Consider the following 18,481-nt stretch of genomic DNA (forward strand, 5'->3'; position numbering starts at 1 on the left):
GCCTTCTGTGGCCGTACTCGTCCATCCTGACACGACAGAGAAATATACAGTCTTCCCTACACTTCCGAACTACTCCCACCCTTAAAGATCACGGTCGCAGGTTCACCCTGTCTCGTTTCTCGTTTACTCTATTCCTTTCTCTTTCTGAATCTAACGCTCTAATATAACGTTCTCTTTTTATGCAACGTTCTATCCTCGTCCATCATTTCACCGAGTACGTATTCCAAGTGTATATCTTTTCTCTCACGCTACCCTTTACGTCTTCCATTCTATGTATCTTCGTCTAACACGCGTTAGGCTTGCCTTATCCCCCAAAGAGGCACGTTTGGTGCGACTCGCGCATCTAGGGTTGCTATTCGAGAGGGTAGAAAAGTCTGTGAATAGTAGGGGGAACAGGAGATAGTGGGGAGGCTGGAAGTAAGGCGGTGGGGGATGTTTGACTACAGAGAGCGCGACTCGATTGTCAGTTAGTATTGGGTTAGGTCAGCCCAGAGTAACGTCGTTGGTTGTCGTCGTTCCTTGTAGTCGGACGGCGACATTTGTTGTTTATAGTAGAGTAGTATCACGTTTTTACATACCTTGTTTTCTCTTCTGTTCTTGTTTTCCTCCTTTTTTTGCTCTTCATTTCTTTTAGGACGTTCAGTTCCGCGAGACACGCGCCAGTTTTGTCGAGAACGTCGACAGACACGACAGTCATCAAGACAAATATATCATTATATTTGATATAAGTTCGATGAATAAAATTTCGGTGATCTCTCGCGCCGCTTTTCCGCGTTTAACTGCCTTGACTCCGAGACGAAAGGAAGAATTGGTTTTGAAGAAATATTGGAAACAGGAACAACATTTTGAAACGATCCATTCGTTTCATTCGACCACGCTCTTTGTTTGTGCAGTGTCGCTGTTTGTTAGGTTATACGTATAAGCGTTCGTCTATACATCTCGTTCTCTGCTATCGTCGGAAGTGTTCGCGCATTGTGTACAGAAGTGGATGGAGTGTCATAGTGAAAACACGTAACACGGATCATAGAATGGCACTGTCTTATCTCCAAGAGGCGCAGATTAATGCAGGTATGAATTCCCACTTGTCAATAGGCCCAGTACTCTGTGCTGCACTATTCCATCTTCCTTCCATCTTCCTTTCACTTTTTGTAAAAACTATTTTCGTCAGCAGTTAAAATCACACGTATGATTTCGACTATTTGTATAACTATCACACACATATATATATATATATATATATATATATATATATATATATATATATATATCATATAGAAAAACAAGGATTAAATTTGACAAATATTAATTTTCAAAGATACTTTCTACATAAAAACTATAACCCTTACTATTTCTATTTACCAATTCACACAATAAAAAGACTAAATCGGTTTTACTAAAATAGACATATGTTCTATCTAATGCTTTATACTGACTCTTATTATTTGGCAAAAATTTCAATTGTGGCTATGAAAAGGTTAATGTTTGTGGTAGAATTTCCAATTTGGAAAGATATTGCAATCGACACCAACGTTTATTTCATCTTCCGCACAAGCCAATTCCCAATCTAAATGTTTCATAAATACGAGTTTCATCGCGTATAACACGCGTCACATCCGGTCGAAAACAAAAGGCATTCGCAGTTTCTCGTTTCGCGTTTGTTTTGACACACGGCCAAGGTGATACCACTTTTTCTTTGTTTTGTACCGAAAGAGACGTGCAGTTACACAATCGCGTTATGTATTTATCATGTTCCACGAAGTGGATACAATCGTGAAAAAAGACGAATGAATAAAGTTTTTCTAGCTTAAGGGACATGTTAACGACAAACTGGCATACCGCCAAAGTCTAAAAGTGCTCGCGGCGACACAGTCGTGTTGTGACATATTGTAAACATCAATAAGCCAGGAAGACGTGAAATTGCTCGACGGAAGGGAGAGGAGAGCTCGCTTTAGGAAAATGAGACTCGACGAGTTTCGCGGTTGCAACCGTCGTCCGAAAATAACCATGCCACCGTGTGATTGCAACGAAAATGCTCGAAAACGTGAAGTGCACCGCCGGCGTCCGTTGTGAACACGTTTTCTAGGTTATAAACAAAGTGCAACGGTATATTTTCTCTACGCGCGCGCGCCAACTTGTGTTGCGCATTCGACTAACGCGTTTTAGTTACAGAATCAGATTGAATCGAATCGACATTCGATTAGCTAACGGTCATTCGCATGTAAGTTTGTTAGATAAATGATATTTTGAATAGAATTGATATCTTATTAATCTTTGCTTATTATTTTAACGTACATAATTATATTTCTTCTATTTTTAAGAAATTTTTTAGATTTGTAGAAATAATTTAGAAGAATTGTTGTTATACGGATATATATATATACGGGACTTCTTGTTTCGATTAGTCGAAAGTTGATCTTTGCACTTTCTTTAGGCAATCATGTGTTTCTATGAAAGAGTCTGTAATCAGTAATGTAGTAATATGCGATTCCTCGTTTCGATTAATCGAAGTATGATCTTGAGGTTAGTCTTTAACCAATTGTATTTTCTTTAGCCAATCTTATTGTCCTGTACAAAATTCTTAAGTTAGATAGAAGTATGAAAAAATCATTGTTAATAGAATAATATGTGATTTCTTGTTGCTATTACTCGATGTATGATCTCGTGAAATAGGTATGATTGACTAATCTATAATATAAATCCTATGTTGTACAGAAAATATTATGAGAAGTGTATGATTCTGTTAATGAAAGGAACTTAAAGGAAATGAAACGGACTTATTTATAGCATCATTATTCGGTTACCATATACGGCAAACAGTTTCGTATATTTCTTCATTTATTTAATTTATTCTTAGAAGCAGTTTCCTGTAGGTTCCATAATTCACGTACTATCTTTCATAATATATATATAACGTCAACGCCATTCGTCATTGCTTAATGAATATGTAGAAAGATAAACAGACTGGTGTAAGAAAAAAAATTGCCCAAGAATCATGTACATTTGAATATTTTGATATTCGATTATGTATAATCAAACTTGGTATTGAACTTCTTAAAAAATAAATTACTTTCTTTTAACTTTATTTGTTGCAAGAAAATAAAAAGATTATTGTACCTTTGAAGGAAAATTTTATGAAATAGTGTTTGTAATTATCATCACATTTTTCTATTCTCCGATTTATGAACTTGATCAGCCTCTGAATAGCTAAAAGGTCGCTAAGTAGAATTCAAATTCTATTAAAATCAAATTAAGATAATGGTCTAACAGAAAACTACATACTACTTTATTTATAGAATCGACCAGATTTTATAAATATATATTCCATGTATTTTTCAGTCTTTATTGAGATTACGTTCCATGTTCAGAAGTAAAGGAGGCTGGCAGCGAAGAAGAAATTTTTATTCGGACCTAAGGGAAAGGGATTCGGAATGGAATATTGGGGTTGCGACCAATTAGGGTAGGGATGCGAGCGGGGCGGTACTTCTCGTCGTGTTGCCGGGAAACGGCGATTGTAGGCTGTAAGAATCTTAGGCCACGTTAAGGGAAGTTTTAGGGTAAGAGAAGAAAAGAGAATAGATCTTACTCGCCCTTATTGATTCAACTGGGTCTCATTACAGTTCCCCTTCTAAACGGTCCATTAATTAGTAAGTGGCGGGCTGAACCGCCATGGCCGGTTGATTCATTGTTTCCTTAAATTAAACTTCGTCTCATCTTGCATGTAGATTGCAAGTGGCCAGTTAGACAGAAGTCTTCGAATAATTACGATTTAAGTCCCGATGTCGATTTATTCCTTCTGCGAATAAGAAGTAAAACTTCGAAGGAAAACGATCACTCTCCGATGTAAATGCACCATCGAATTATTATTTCGTCGTTATCATAATATCTCTTGCATCCGCTAATTTCGTAAAGCGAGCCTCTTATTAATTCAATTACCTCGTCGAGCCTTGCCAATCACGCGAATAAGCAATCATCGGAAGGTGTAACCCTAATACGAGGGTTGCTCTCTTTTTTTTTTCGAGGATGTTAAAATTATCTTTCGTAATATCTTCTTCACTTAAATTGCTTTATTTTAAAAGACGAATATGCTAAGAATCTTTATTTTTTAACATTCAAAAACAGAGTTCCAATATTACTGTTTCTTAAACAGAAAACACGATTCTCTATAAACAATGAAACTCCGAGTTCTTATAGGACCGTATACATTTCATACCTCGAAAAAATTAGATTTCTTCGTAGAAACACCTCCAAAAATACAATTTCTATATGAAAAGTCCTGAAAGTACGGTTTCTGTGAAAAATCTTCAAAATGCAATTTCTACGTGAGAACTTCGAAAAAGTTTCGTTCCCTGTAGGAAAAATTCTTCGACGCTGAATATTCCCAAAAATTTAATTTCTACGTGATAACTTCCACAAATTTGGTTTTCTACTTGAATTCTTTGAAATTCAATTTTTATGTCAAAACCCCAAGACATTCGTTTTTAGAGATTTCTACTCTAAGATCTTCCAAAAAAAAACATGCTTTTCACGCCAAGAAATTCCTACACTGAAAATTCTTCGAAATTCAGTTTTTACACGGAAATCCGCGAGAATTCCATTTGTACGCGAAAGAAAAAACGTGGAAAATCCGACGTGTACGCGGAAAACCACGTGGAGATGTTCGTAGAATGCAGGCACGGCCTGCACTTTCACAGAGTCGTTGGCCTCAAGTCGAAGAGAGGCGGGTACATCGCGGTGACGTGGGTGGGAAGTCGAGGCTTATGAATGAACCGCCGCCGTACGAGAGTGTGAGTGAATGGAGGAGGACCGTGCTTCTCGCTCACGTGTGAGGAACGTGTGTGGGAGGGCTGCGAGGGAGTGACAAGGAGGAAAATACAGACACACTGTGGAGCACGCGGGAGAAAAGATCGTCGTACGATTCCGTACACGTACAAACGCTCGTCCTTTTTCGCGCATCGTATTCGCGTCTCTCGTAGCCAGCGGGCCACACCACGCGATTTGTTGTGAAACGCCACGCTATTCGTCAGAACGCCAGGCAACTTGCGAAAATCTGTATCTAGAAGTCGACCTTTTTTAATTTTTATTGCTAGGAAGATAGCTATCTTGTATTCGTATTTTATAAAATCAATATTTTCAATCGAAAATCAAAACTGACATTTTTAAATTCGTTTTATCCATTTGTTTGATATATTATGAGAGAAGTGTAGGAAATGATAGTTGACAGGAATTTCATGATTATTGGTTAATGTAGTAGTTATCTAAAATGAAGGTCAATGTTTGTGTATGCCTTTTTTGAAGCTCTTGTAACATTGATAGTGTAGAAATAAGAAACACTTGAAAGTCTATATGTCCTAACTAAAGCAGAATTATTTTTGTCAGTGTTCAGGACTAGTATTCAACTTTCTCTGTTATAATACGTAATTATCTCGTTTGTAATCAATTACCATTCAACAAATTTTCCTCTTTTGCTAATGAATCGTATAACACAAACGAAAGGTCGCGAAAACATTTCTCAAAATTGAACATAGACCATATTGATATCAATATCAGTTATGGTCATAATGTTACATATTAAATCCATATTTGTAAAAATTGACGAAATTTTACACCAATATTAGCACAACAATAATATTTCAGGACTTGCAGCTGGGCAGCACCTCGACATGAAGCAAGAATCGGAGAAGCAACCATTGTCGTCACCATTGAACAACACGTCGCAAGTGATGTTCCCTGGAATGGGTAACACAGCGCCAGGTTTATCTATACTCACACCTCAGCAATTGCTAGCTGCAAGTAGAACAGCAGCTCTGATGGCTGCAGGGATTCCCGTGTCGTTGCACGCGACATTAGCCTCCAGCCCGTCTCTGTACGGACACCACCAGACTTTATTCAGTGGTTGGGCTCCACCCACCGCATCCTCACCTCCGTCACCGCTTCACCACTCACCAGGATCTGTATCACCCGCGTTGAGCAGTAAATCTACGTCCAAACGCGCCAATAATAGCGTCACAAATAACAATAACAATATTAACAGCGTAGTAACTAGTAGTGGTGATAAAATCACGAAGAGAGGTCAGACGACCAAGAGGAAATCGCAAAAGTCGAAAGTGGATACTGTACAGCAACCGTTAGAGGGCTCAGCGCCTTTAAGCCCACCAAGCTCAATCAGTCCCGAAGCGGGCAAAGACGGAAGGGACAAGGTGTTCACCTGTGGAGTGTGCTCCAGATCGTTTGGCTATAAGCACGTGCTGCAAAACCACGAACGCACCCACACCGGTGAGAAACCTTTCGAGTGTCCGGAATGTCACAAAAGGTGAGTTTAGGAAGAGAATGATTGTTCTTCATACGTATTTTAATATGAGTATTAAATTCATTTTAGATTACTTAACATCTTATATAGTTTCTCTCATCGATATAAAAAATTATATCAGAATAAAATTGATTGGTTTGTAATAACGAATGTTATGAATTTCTGCCCTGAAAGTAATTTTTTTCTAAGGTCATATCTTTTTAACTAGGACTATACATTTTTTATGTAACAATCGAAGCACTTCATATCATCGCAAAATTGTAACTTTTGTTACGCAATAGAATCTCTGGATGATGATCTCGATATGTTAAAATGTTGACTGGCATTGATATCAAATATAAGATATAAAATATCACGTGCGAAGGTCTTATTTTTAGTGAAACAAGTTAAGCAATCGTGTTAATGTGTCTCGTACTGCGTCATCAATGACGCACGACAGAAAGCAAGAATAAAGATTTCATTACTAAGAAAATTAAAATGACAAGAACGTAGTACGATAACATTTTCTTGGAAATGTTTTCCGTGGTTATATATCTTAATATAAATTTCTCACTTGATTTTCAAGTTGTTTCAAAATATCAATTTTTGTACGATGCTCAGTAATGATATTAATGTATAATGAATATATGACATTAGATCAGTGTTATTCTTGAATAGAATCCCATTCGTATCTATTTGAGATAACATAACGTTAGTTAGCTTTTGCATGATTTAATAAAAACGAAATAAGCTTAAAGCCATTGAAAAAGTAAAACTCATCGTGAATTCTTTCCCATTGATGTACATTGCTTATTTCTTCGCCTCGTGTTTACTTTGTGCTACTATTCCTTATTCAGAATTCTGAACATGCAAATCTGCTGGCGCAATATTTCCATTTGAAACGTATCTGGAAACGATACAGATAAAAGTCAAGATACCAGCTTTGAGGTACACAGTATTTATTCCATTGACCAAAGGTTGAACCCTTTCAACATACTATCCTACATCAAAATTTTTCTATATTTTTACAAACGCAATATACTACATTTATCCTATACTTACCGTATCCTTTCACCTTTTAGCAAAGTGCATTTAACTTCCAATTAACCAATTAAAGGATCCAGAGTCAAATCTTCCAAAATTAAGAAGGAAATCATTACATTTGTAATGCAGATTCACGCGGGACCATCATCTAAAGACCCACATGCGACTTCACACGGGCGAGAAGCCTTACCACTGCAGCCACTGTGATCGCCAATTCGTCCAAGTAGCCAACCTGCGTCGCCACTTGCGCGTGCACACTGGTGAACGTCCATACGCGTGCGAGTTATGTTCAGCCAAGTTCAGTGACTCAAATCAACTGAAAGCTCATCTACTGATCCACAAGGGCGAGAAACCGTTCGAATGCGAACACTGCCAGATGCGATTCCGACGAAGGCACCACCTGATACATCACAAGTGTGGCACCAGTATCAACTCTGGACAAGTAACGAGGACACAGGTTGCCTCTCCGTCCTTGGCAAGCGACGATTTAGATGAGGATATCGACATTGATATCGACGTAGAAGTAGAGGAAGCCGAAGCATCATCATTGGTCAGCAGAAAAACAAGTGCTTCAGTTAGGCCTGTGCAGCAGTTAAATAATCAATTAGCAAGTCCTGTCATCGGCAATTCTATGCCCATACCACTGAATTTAGCTGATATTCCTGTGGATCTACCAGAGCAAACAGAACCAGAAGACTTATCTATGTCAACCGGTATGCAGTCTCAGTGCAGACCACATTCTCAGTCAAATAGCATCAGTGACTCACCATTAAGTCGTAGCCCAAGCAGTGACACTATTCACGGAGAGGAGGAGGATGATATCGATATGATGTCAGAAACGTCCAGCTCGAATGCTGTTTTTGTTCAAAATCACCACAACAAATATACTCACTTCGCATCCCTTGGAAACACTGCCGCGGCTAATGTCGGCCACGCGTCCTAGTGGAGTCTTTAGGGGTACGTAGACATAATACTTGTAGAAAAGCCATCCTGTACTTTATCTCGGTTCGACGCTTCTACCCAAGGAAAAACGCTACTCCAAGGTTTTTAGGGTGGGCAAAGGAAAAAATATAAGGGGAGAAAGAAATAGAAAGAGATCGTCAGAAGGGAGAAAAATGGAGTTTCTCGTTTATATTGGATAGCAAGGCGAATCGAGTCCCGACAGGCTCACGAATCGAATTGAATCCTCACACTGAATCCTCCACGCACCGGTTCACAGTCACTATTGTTAAGATGCTTTTTATAGATATATATATTATATTATTATAAATGATTATTAATTATTACTGTACCTATACGAGGCAAGGGGGGGAGTGAAAGATAGATGTCGAGTAGCGTATTGGCAGATCTACGAGTATCCTCTACGTAAAACGTGTAATTTATACACAATGGAACAAACATTCAGGGACGTGAATCTTTTTGGCAATGAAAGAAAGAAGAAAATTGATCGATATTATAGATACGAGAGGAAAAGCGGCCAGGATTTTCTTTTCTCAGCTGTTGGTTTATTTCCTTCGTGTACATAATTACGCGACAACAAAGAAACTGAGAGATAATTGTGTATTTAGTTGGTCGCTGTAGTTTCGCGTGTTTCGTTTTTCGATGAAAGCCGCGATAATGAGTTTAGATAGATATTAATATTACTTAGATAGTAATAAAGATATGAGAGGCAGACGCAAGCTATATACAGTTTGCAAGTACATGTCTCCGTTCGTGTAAATGTGAGCGTGATTGTGTTCGACACATATGTACATATGTGCACGTGTAAATGATTGGAGAGAGAATCGAAAAATAAAACTAGAAATTACGGAATGAATGTACTGGTATACAAGTTCCTCTGACAGTAAAAGTAGCGGGGGGGAGTGACATCGGTTCGTTGGTCCTCTGTCGCTTTCGCACTTCACTGATTTGTCAAGCTGTCGACACCATTGTTCTTTTTTTTTAATTCTTTTATATTTCTCAGCATTCTTTGTCGATTTTCAATTTCTCGTCTTCCTTCCGTTATTTTTTTTTTTTTTTTATGAGAAATGTAACTTTATGCAATGTATAAGACGTTTTTACAATGCCCTTTTTAAGTTAATTTTGTCTGTAACGGTACCACACAAGTAAGTTATCTGAAGTACATGTACGCGTGTAACTGAGATCATAACTGTTAGAACTACTCATACTTTCCGACTGTATCAGCATGATTTTTTGTTACGTAACACCGAGAACGAGCTCGAGATGTCTTCTACTGTTTCTGATTTGCACCCTCAAACGTATACCTCTAGCATCATGCCTTTCGCTAACGAAATACTTTATTTCATATTAAAGTTAGAGAATTGTGACACAAAAGATTGACTTCGATATATTTAAATATTGCACTATCATTGCATTTAAATATTAAAACACATTTAACGCTAGAGTTTTATTAAAATTCATGGAATATCAATCGCTATCTTCGCAAGCTTTATATCTACGTACACTTCTCCGATTCCCAACTAACAATCGAGAAAATAGCCACAAATTTTCGCACTATACGGCGAATTAAAAGTCATAGTAATGTAAGTTAAGATTTCGAGAATTTGAATTTAATTTCTTAAAAATCTTCTAATTAAGTCTTTGGATTTCTATTCTTAAGAGTCATCCGTCTCGCTTCACAATAAATTAAATTAATATATGCTTTCATAACTTAGAAAGATGCATTGAATTTTCAGTGACAATAAATAGCAAAACACTATTTTATGGAATATAGCAGAAATCATCCTACGTATTCTTCTATACGCGAATATACACATCAGAGTTCAAAAATCATCTCGCAAGAGCGAAGAATCAAAAAACCCGAATCACCCTTGATTTACATTCGCCTTCGCAAAAAATTCAACCCGTAAGACGATCTTCCGGCGTGATTTCGATTCGCATTAATCCGTACAATGATCGAAGCCTGCGAGTGGATCCTTGAACGAGAATCCTTCGTTTCACGAAGGATACGTGTTCTCTGTTCATTCTCGTTGTACAATCAGGGACCATCTTTTCTTCTCCGATTTCCATCTTTTTTTCTAACAGGCAGCCGGTTGCTCGAAGGAGAACGATCTTTTGTTGCTTAGACTACGGCGGCCGTCTGTTTCGCGCGAACCAGTTTTCGCAATGATACACACAGCCGCGTGCCGAAAATTCGCAGCCGGTGGTCGTCTTCGAAACGAGATAAAGCATCCCTCCATCCGTCGTCGACTTTCTAGCGGATAGCCTGTGCCAACTTTGCCTCAATGGTCCTCTGATTTATGTTCACCGGTCAGCATGCAAATTTCATCGGCGTGGTTCGAGGCCATTTCGACTCATTGTTCCATGGGTCAGTCCTAGGACTCTTTTTGGGGACGCGAGAAGTGGTCGTGGTAACATCTTTCATCCTCCCTCTTCCGGGTCTAACTGGGCCCCATTTCTTGTTTCTGAAATTGTAACGCCGAAGCCAAGCGTAATATAACACGATGTACTTTGTATACCGTTCGGTTTTTCGATGACATAAAAGGACAAGAGAAGTAGGTACCCTCGTCTGCATTTCCTGCAAGTGTCGCATGAAACATTCCCGAGCACACAAATTGCCCTCGTTTCGCTTCCGTTCCATTCGTACGACCATTTCGTAAGAGAAGGAACGAAAGAAGGTCCGGCTGGTGCGAAGAACAATTTCTTCACTGGATATTCGACTCTGTTTCGTTTAGGTCTTCGTTAAATCTCGCGTTCACATCATTTTGTGTTAGATAACTCATAATTCAGAATTAGCTTTTCGATGAATAATGTTAATAGGGTTTTTTGAGCAAGTGAATTATTTTGATCTAAAAATACCAAAGTTTTCTTTCACTTCTCCTAGGATATAGACTAAGATGTAGATTCTCTACGGATCTAGAGAATCGTCTTTTAAACCGATACTTTTTCCTTCTTTTTCATAAAAAAAAGTTTGAATCATTAAAGATAGCGTTTGAAGATAATTTAGCATATTAAGAATGAGATTTTGCTTGATATATTCTACTAAGAGATAAAACTTACTGGTAAATATGTTTTTGAAAATGTGTCTTTAATTTAAACTTTGAATTGAATCGATTTTATATCTATATTTTAAAATCATAATTATCAACGAGACACGATAATCGACGATCGAAGCACAAAGCAAACGTAGACAGTTAACTGACGTAGAAGAAATAAATTTGGAAATTAATCGGTGGACTTTCTCTTTTCGAAAGTGAAAATATAGTTGGGGTCGTACCGGGGAAACAGAATCCATAGCCGTTGCGTTACACTTTCGCCACATTCTTTCCCAAAGGTCCCGACTCATCCGCACTTCTCACTCGTTATTCACGTTCCAAGCTTTCGAGGAGCATTTTCCAGCCCACTTGCCTCTTCCTCCCTCTTTGAGACCGCGCGTTTTCGCCCTTTTATACACGTGTTACGAAGCATCTCTCGAGCTCTTTCCAGCTAAACATTTTGATCGCTCATTACACTGCTTCTACGTACCAAAAATTTCCTTTCCTTTGGAAATTATAGGAAAAACTCACGGCTTACACTACAGTGTGTAGGAGAATGTATATGTAACGTAAGAACTTTCAAATCATTCATTGTTTATTTTTTATTTTGCATTGTAGTTCTAAGATTATTACGACACATGTGATACAAATTACGGTCGAGAGCAGACCGACACGATACTTTTCATATACATTTTTTAATAAATGGTACTACACAACACATTTCATGGATTTATGTTTTTACCATCAATGTATAATTACACTTGGTTGAACTGCACAGAAAACAACCAAATATCTTACTGAACAATTCGATAAAAAATAAGGATGTTAAGTGTTCAATGGGACACAAAGTTTTTAAGTAATTTCATTTTTCTAATGCTCTGTAAACGCATCAGGTCGACGTCGTTAACAAGTTATAAAAATGTCATCTTTAAATTACCTTCCCTTAAATTTCAATTTTTATTCGAATAAGACGATTATCCTAAAAGCTAATATTTCAGAATTTGTCACACTTTTGAAAAGCGTAAGTGAAATCGATACATGTATCCGAACAATGAAATTTAGGAATTTCCAAAAAAGTCGAGTTAGTACCACTGCTACAATCTGTTAATTCTGTCATGCTGTATTTGTTTATATATCGTTTCGAATGAAATAGAATGTTCCATTTATTTTGAATAAAAGATATTTTTCTTCTCCGTTTGTTCGTCCATTAGTTCGTCTTTAAATAGACGTCAATTGATTTTAACATCGACAGCTATTCGAGTAACAGCGACAGAGATCAGTAAGCTCCGGCCTCGTACCCCGGAGAAAAGCAAAAACCACCCCGAATCCCAGGTGTATTGTATATTTAGAGAGACTCAACTTCAAAATAAAGCGATATACAAGATAAAAGAATATTATAAATTGCGGTTTTTCTTGTAATATGCGAGCGTACCGTTAATCCTTCAATTCGCTTTTCGACATATAACAGTTCGATATATAACAATTAAACTACGAATTTTTATAACGTACAAGGGTATAAATATTGTTTAGAATATTTCAAATTTACAATGATTTTCTCCTATTTAATTTTCATTTTTACAGCTCTCTTCATAAAAGTATAAATTCGCATGAAAGTTCGCAGCCTAGTAATAATAATCTATGGATGAAGGACCAATGTCGTTGTCATTGAAAATCAACGTGAGCTTTTAACTTAATCAAACTAATCACCGAATCGTATAGCAGTTCGAAAGGCGAATATAAAAGTAGAATATCGTTGCATATAAAGATTTATGCTTGCAACAGTGACTTGTGATGATAATAGTTACAAAAATAGTTTGTATTATAACTTGTTTTTGTTAATGTGTTTTCTGATATGAGATGGTCCATTCTCTATTAATAGAGAAGGTAAAAAGGAAAAATAAAAATGTAAAATAATTCTTGGCTAAGAATTCTCTCATATATTGAATTCTTTAATTTCTTATTATGAATCTATTTCTAGAAAATAATCTAAAACTGAATTAATTTAGTATCATTGAGAATTTGCATTTTAATAAGATCGTTTTTAAGTTATACATTAATCATATGATATATGATAAAGGTTAATAGAAAAATTGAAATATTTCTTAGGAAACCTTTACAATCGCTAAAATAGCTATTTTAGTGAAATCATCTACACCACCTGCACGCTATTGATCGTGTTAAAATAAACGTATACTAAACATAGATTCCATTAAACTACGCAGTACCGCAATAATATCATGTTCCTCGTTTGATTGCCATTTGTTTTTTCTATAATTATGTGCCATTGAGTAGATTATATATTCGCAAAAGATAAATAGTCTTTCGGTAGTTAAAGCTAAGAGCACGGTACGCTCGTCGATTCTGTTTTGCACGACATCGATCAGTTGTTTGAAAGATCGAATTTTAAATGGAAGTTTAATAACGTAACGAGAGGCGAACTACGCTCTATCCTAGTTTTATATACGTCATTCTGTAGAATTTACGTCGTCGAATAGATAAAATCCACGAAGCAAATGGCGAAAAATTGATACCATAAAAGGAAAGGGGAAACAGGAAAAGGAATAAAGTAAAATCGTATGATTCGTTCTTTTTTTTTCTTCTTGCCAGTCAATTTCCATTCGTGGACGATACATTCTACCCGACGACGATTTCTGAAACACGGTACCTTGAAAGAGATCGATTCCTAGTTAATGGTTGTTAGTTCCGAATTGATACTGGTGAAATTACGTTCCTGTCGGCCCGCTATATATCGGTTCATATATACGGGCCAATTGTTTTCTATGTTTCTTTGTAAACAGACCAGAATCACTGAAAATAATAGCCGAAGATTAGACGAAAAGAATTAATGGATTAAAGATAAAAACGGAAGTCTCGCGTCGAGTACCTATTTGTATTTAAAGAAAAAAAATAGAATTATCGCTTGTCCTACCTACTGTCGTAATAATCATTATCGTTGTTGTCCTTTTAATCTTAATGTACAAGGGAAAAAAGAACGTACGTATACATATGATTACTATATGTTTGTGTCATACTATAACACTATATCGAATACAATGTGTATCGCAAAGAAAAAGTTCGGGAATCGCGAGTTAGCGGAAGTGAAACTCGAATACAATGTACATTAATACGAGAAATCATACGATATTTATCACAGACTATAAGCTAATCTGTATAATATAATCTGTATTAGCGATCACGTATATCATTATCGATTTATCTCCTAAACGCGTAGTAATATCTGTACGATATGACAAACGAAAAAATTTAATATTTATTACTCGATTGAACAAGTCGGAGGGAAACGTATTCGAGTCGGCGTCTGTCACTTCCGATCGCTCGAATACTCGATTAAACATTATGTACCTATGGTGTATACTTCTCTGTATCTATGTAACTAGAATTATACGTATATAGTTATAATTTTGTACAGTCAACGCAGACGCTAATCACGTATGCACGAGCCGGTCGATCGTTCGCGCGCAAATTCAAATACGGTTAATCTCGATGTTCGTTATTGCGGGTTGTTTATTCTCTATGGTGACCAAACGAACGTGAGTATCGTCTCTATACTTTCACCATGTGAAAATGCTTCGAACACGCGCGCGCGCGAACGTCGCCATACACACGGTACAAATACAAATTTTATGCCTATAAACTACTACTATAAACGTTGATTAACAGTGTTCCGCAGTATTTACGGATAGACGATATTCTCGCTACTCTAATTAAACGAAGGCTACTTGAGATTGGGCGCCAGATACACGTATACTGTTCGAAATGTCGATCGCTGTGCACGTTTCTTATGGACATTCTTTGATTTTTCATACGTCGGAAGATGACAAACTCTTCGAATCTGATATTGTTAAGTTACAGATAAATGTAATAGCTGAGATTTAGTTTCTGATCTATTTTCTATTTGTACTATGTCGCACGTGGTGAATATCAGTGAGGATCATTAGGTAAATTGGTTTGGTGTCTTTAGATGTATCAGTATCTCGTAGATAACTATTCTTTTGTTTTATGACAATTTTAAAAAAATACTACCTGTAACTTCGTTTGACTTTATACAATGATTATAACAATGTAGTTCTAACAGATGACATCTAAATCTATATTGGAATTTTTGTTCGATAAGTCACTGGATTAACTTACGTATGTAATATATACTCAAAGAACAAGTAACTCAACCCAAACTATTGTAAAGTTTACCTAACGATACCAGCTTTAAAGTTAACATTGTCCGCAGGCGTGTATCCAAGGCATACAAAGTTTCTCAATGACAGCAAACAGTCTGCAGCCACCGTTCATAAACATCCTATACAAGTTACTATATCCTGTGTTGTATATTCTAACGTCTTTCAACTATTGTTATATTTACAACATTTCCAAATGTTTTCTATTTTATATCATATTCGTTACGTCATTACGCGATGTAATGTTATTATTGACGTACAATAATTCGTAGACATTTTACAGTGATGACACTGTGCAATTGGATTATTTCTTATTTTTAGTATTAGAATCATACGATAGCATGTATGCATTACATCAATATACGCGCGCGCGCGTGTGTGCGTGTGTGCGTGTGTGTGTGTGTGTGTGTGTGTGTGTGTGTGTGTGTGTGTGTGTGTGTGTGTGCGTGCGTGCGTGGGTGGAAATTGAAAGCTGTCGAACCACATAATCTCGTTGCAAAATTACGATATTTTGTCATTTGTGTGCATGAAACTTTGCAGAGATTTACTAACTCGATTTATCAACCGTTTGTTATAAAGATTTTCTGTAATAGAAATTTTGCACGCGTAAACACATGCCTGCAAACAATGTTTGTATATCTGTACACGTCATTGGATAGAAGCGAGAAGAAGATAGAATTTGTTCGTTAAGAGACACGTCGTGTACGATCGATCGAAGATTTCTTTTCTAAAAAAAAAAAAAAATAAAAAAAAATAAAAAAAATAGAAAAAGCAAAAACACGTGGCGTATCGGCGAATCAAGTGGCACTCGATGTATACTATGAAACTGACACTACCTCACCAGACACCTAATATATCTGAACCACAAGACTGATTTTTAATAGTATTCCTAAATAGATAAGGAAAGAGGGAAAAAAAGAGAAACTAAAGTGAAAAGAAGAAGTAAAATAAAGAAAGAGGAAAGAAGAAACGGGGTATTATAAAGAAAGATATTACGCGTACAAATACGAATAGACCGTTTTTTAAGTAATATAATTAATCATAGTATTCTACCCGTAGTTATTATTATTAAACATTATTAATTATTATTAATTATTGTCATCGTCATGATCATACCGCGCTATTTCGCTGTCGATCGTCGAATTCCTACCTTGGAAATAGGAAAACGAAAAATGAAACAGAAAAACAGATTCTTTGTATTATAATGGCGTTTACTTGTAATTTTATCGATCCTACCAAATCACACAAATCCCCTCTTTAACTCTCACCAAAAGTCTATGCCGGATTTCTCGCGAATCATACCGCAAACCACCGCCACTCATTGTAATGAATGTTCCCATCGAGTTGACGTCTGTCAAAATATTTTTATTATTAAAAACTCACTGTTTAATCGTTCTCGTGCTTTTTCTTTTTCCTCTCACATCACCTATCTGTCTAAATAGATCGTCAAGATGGACTCTCTCGAGTTCTTCAACCAGGTATGAGTGCATAAATATTAAGAAATATTCATACTGATTAATATTTTATGGAAAGAATCATCACAATTAATCATTCTTCCAATACACGATCTAGAGATACTACATTCACGATGACGAATCATTGTGGCCATGGTAAGTAGATAATTCTCCGCTATTCCTCGGTCAGAGCGCAAATGTATTTAATTTGATCGTTCAATTGTCCGAACATCGATATTATATATTCGATGCGCTTCGCTCGACGAAACCGATCATCGTCGGTATAATCTGCCATACCTAGAACCATAGCGGAGTTATGCTAGTCAAGTTAACAGATTCCATAGGAACCGGCGATCCATCGATGTTTCTCGGGAACCCATCGATAAAAATCCAGTGTCTATTATCCCCTGAAGGACCGCGAGGCGAGGACCCGAATAAACTGTCGCGGCCCACAAAGCGTCAATATTTTCACAACTCATCCGAGGTTGCATCTTGCAACAGCAACGCCCGATATTGTAGGAAAACGAAAAAAAAGGGAAAAAAAATGGTAGAAAGAGAGGGTGAAAAGGGGTGGATACTGAAAAACTGCGCCCGTGAACCACTCCGCGTCTCTCTTCCACCTCCGATGCTCGCGTCTATTTCGCTCGTTTTTCGAGCGAAACGTTGCTGCACGAGCTGCATTCAGCTGCGCGCCATTCAATTCGACGAGTTTCCAAAATCTAGGATTCCACACACGAGATTCTCGGTGTGCGTGAGAGAAGAGTGGCTGCCGGCGCTGTTAAATCGTTCGAGAGAGAGAAGGGAAGAGAACCGGCCGTGGCACAGTGACACATTATGCCGTAATGTGGGGGCACGTGGCAGATGCAGAGGATCGAGTCTGGCTCGATGGATCGGTGAAATCCGTCCGCGCGCAGTTTCCTTTCCTGTGTCCGTCTGCTTCGTCCGGATAGATGTTTGTTCCTCCTTACCTTTGATCAGATGAGTCGACAGACTTTTTCGTTTGATTAGTTGCACGTTCTGGGTATTAGTTACCGTTGTCCTCGGGGAGTTGTTAAACGACACTTTAATGTACGACTGAGGGATGGAATTGGATATCGATTGCATTCGTTCGTGGAGATACCGAATGAAAAATATCGCGTGTATGTATGCAAATTTGTGGGTATATTGGATTTTTTATATCCATAATAGATATTATACACATGAAAACATTTGAGTTTATAGAGTAAGATTTCGAGAATTTTCACACTCTATAGATAAATTGCAGGTTTACTAGGGTATTTATATGTATAACTAGTAAGATTTAAAGAAAGTACTTTTGCAAAACGTCTTCAATTTTACTCGCTTAATATTATCATCGTCTTGCTACATCACGATAATAATTATTAATTTCTCGCTCGCAGCTGAAATTAAGAAACTCAATTTATTTGTAATTTCTTTGCTCATTAACAAGTGAAATTTCGGTTATAGCCGGTTAAGTAATGTATCATTCTTACCATAATACGGGAATGT

At 37.2% G+C, this 18,481-nt stretch overlaps 1 protein-coding gene and 1 long non-coding RNA gene across 2 annotated transcripts; one reads left to right on the forward strand and one right to left on the reverse strand.

Annotated features, from left to right (window-relative positions):
* The first annotated feature begins 464 nt into the window (after positions 1–464).
* Positions 465–16,913, forward strand: LOC126878331 (protein krueppel-like). The gene is made up of 3 exons (XM_050641030.1): positions 465–1,068; positions 5,635–6,310; positions 7,460–16,913. The coding sequence occupies exons 1-3, from the start codon at positions 1,029–1,031 to the stop codon at positions 8,271–8,273; spliced, it is 1,530 nt and encodes a 509-aa protein (XP_050496987.1). The 5' UTR covers positions 465–1,028; the 3' UTR covers positions 8,274–16,913.
* LOC126878332 (uncharacterized) lies at positions 7,003–7,463 on the reverse strand. The gene is made up of 2 exons (XR_007695636.1): positions 7,349–7,463; positions 7,003–7,193 (listed from the first exon to the last, which is right to left on the reverse strand). It is a non-coding gene; the product is annotated as an uncharacterized LOC126878332 (long non-coding RNA).
* Positions 16,914–18,481: the final 1,568 nt, after the last annotated feature.

The sequence above is a fragment of the Bombus huntii genome, chromosome 2, assembly GCF_024542735.1.
Source record: "Bombus huntii isolate Logan2020A chromosome 2, iyBomHunt1.1, whole genome shotgun sequence".
Classification (NCBI taxonomy): Eukaryota; Metazoa; Arthropoda; class Insecta; order Hymenoptera; family Apidae; genus Bombus; species Bombus huntii.

Coding starts and splice junctions, on each gene's coding strand:
- LOC126878331 (XM_050641030.1), top strand. CDS start 1,029: ATGGCACTGTCTTATCTCCAAGAGGCGCAGATTAATGCAG. Junction 1,069..5,634: donor AGAGGCGCAGATTAATGCAG/GTATGAATTCCC, acceptor ATAATATTTCAG/GACTTGCAGCTGGGCAGCAC. Junction 6,311..7,459: donor TGTCCGGAATGTCACAAAAG/GTGAGTTTAGGA, acceptor TTTGTAATGCAG/ATTCACGCGGGACCATCATC.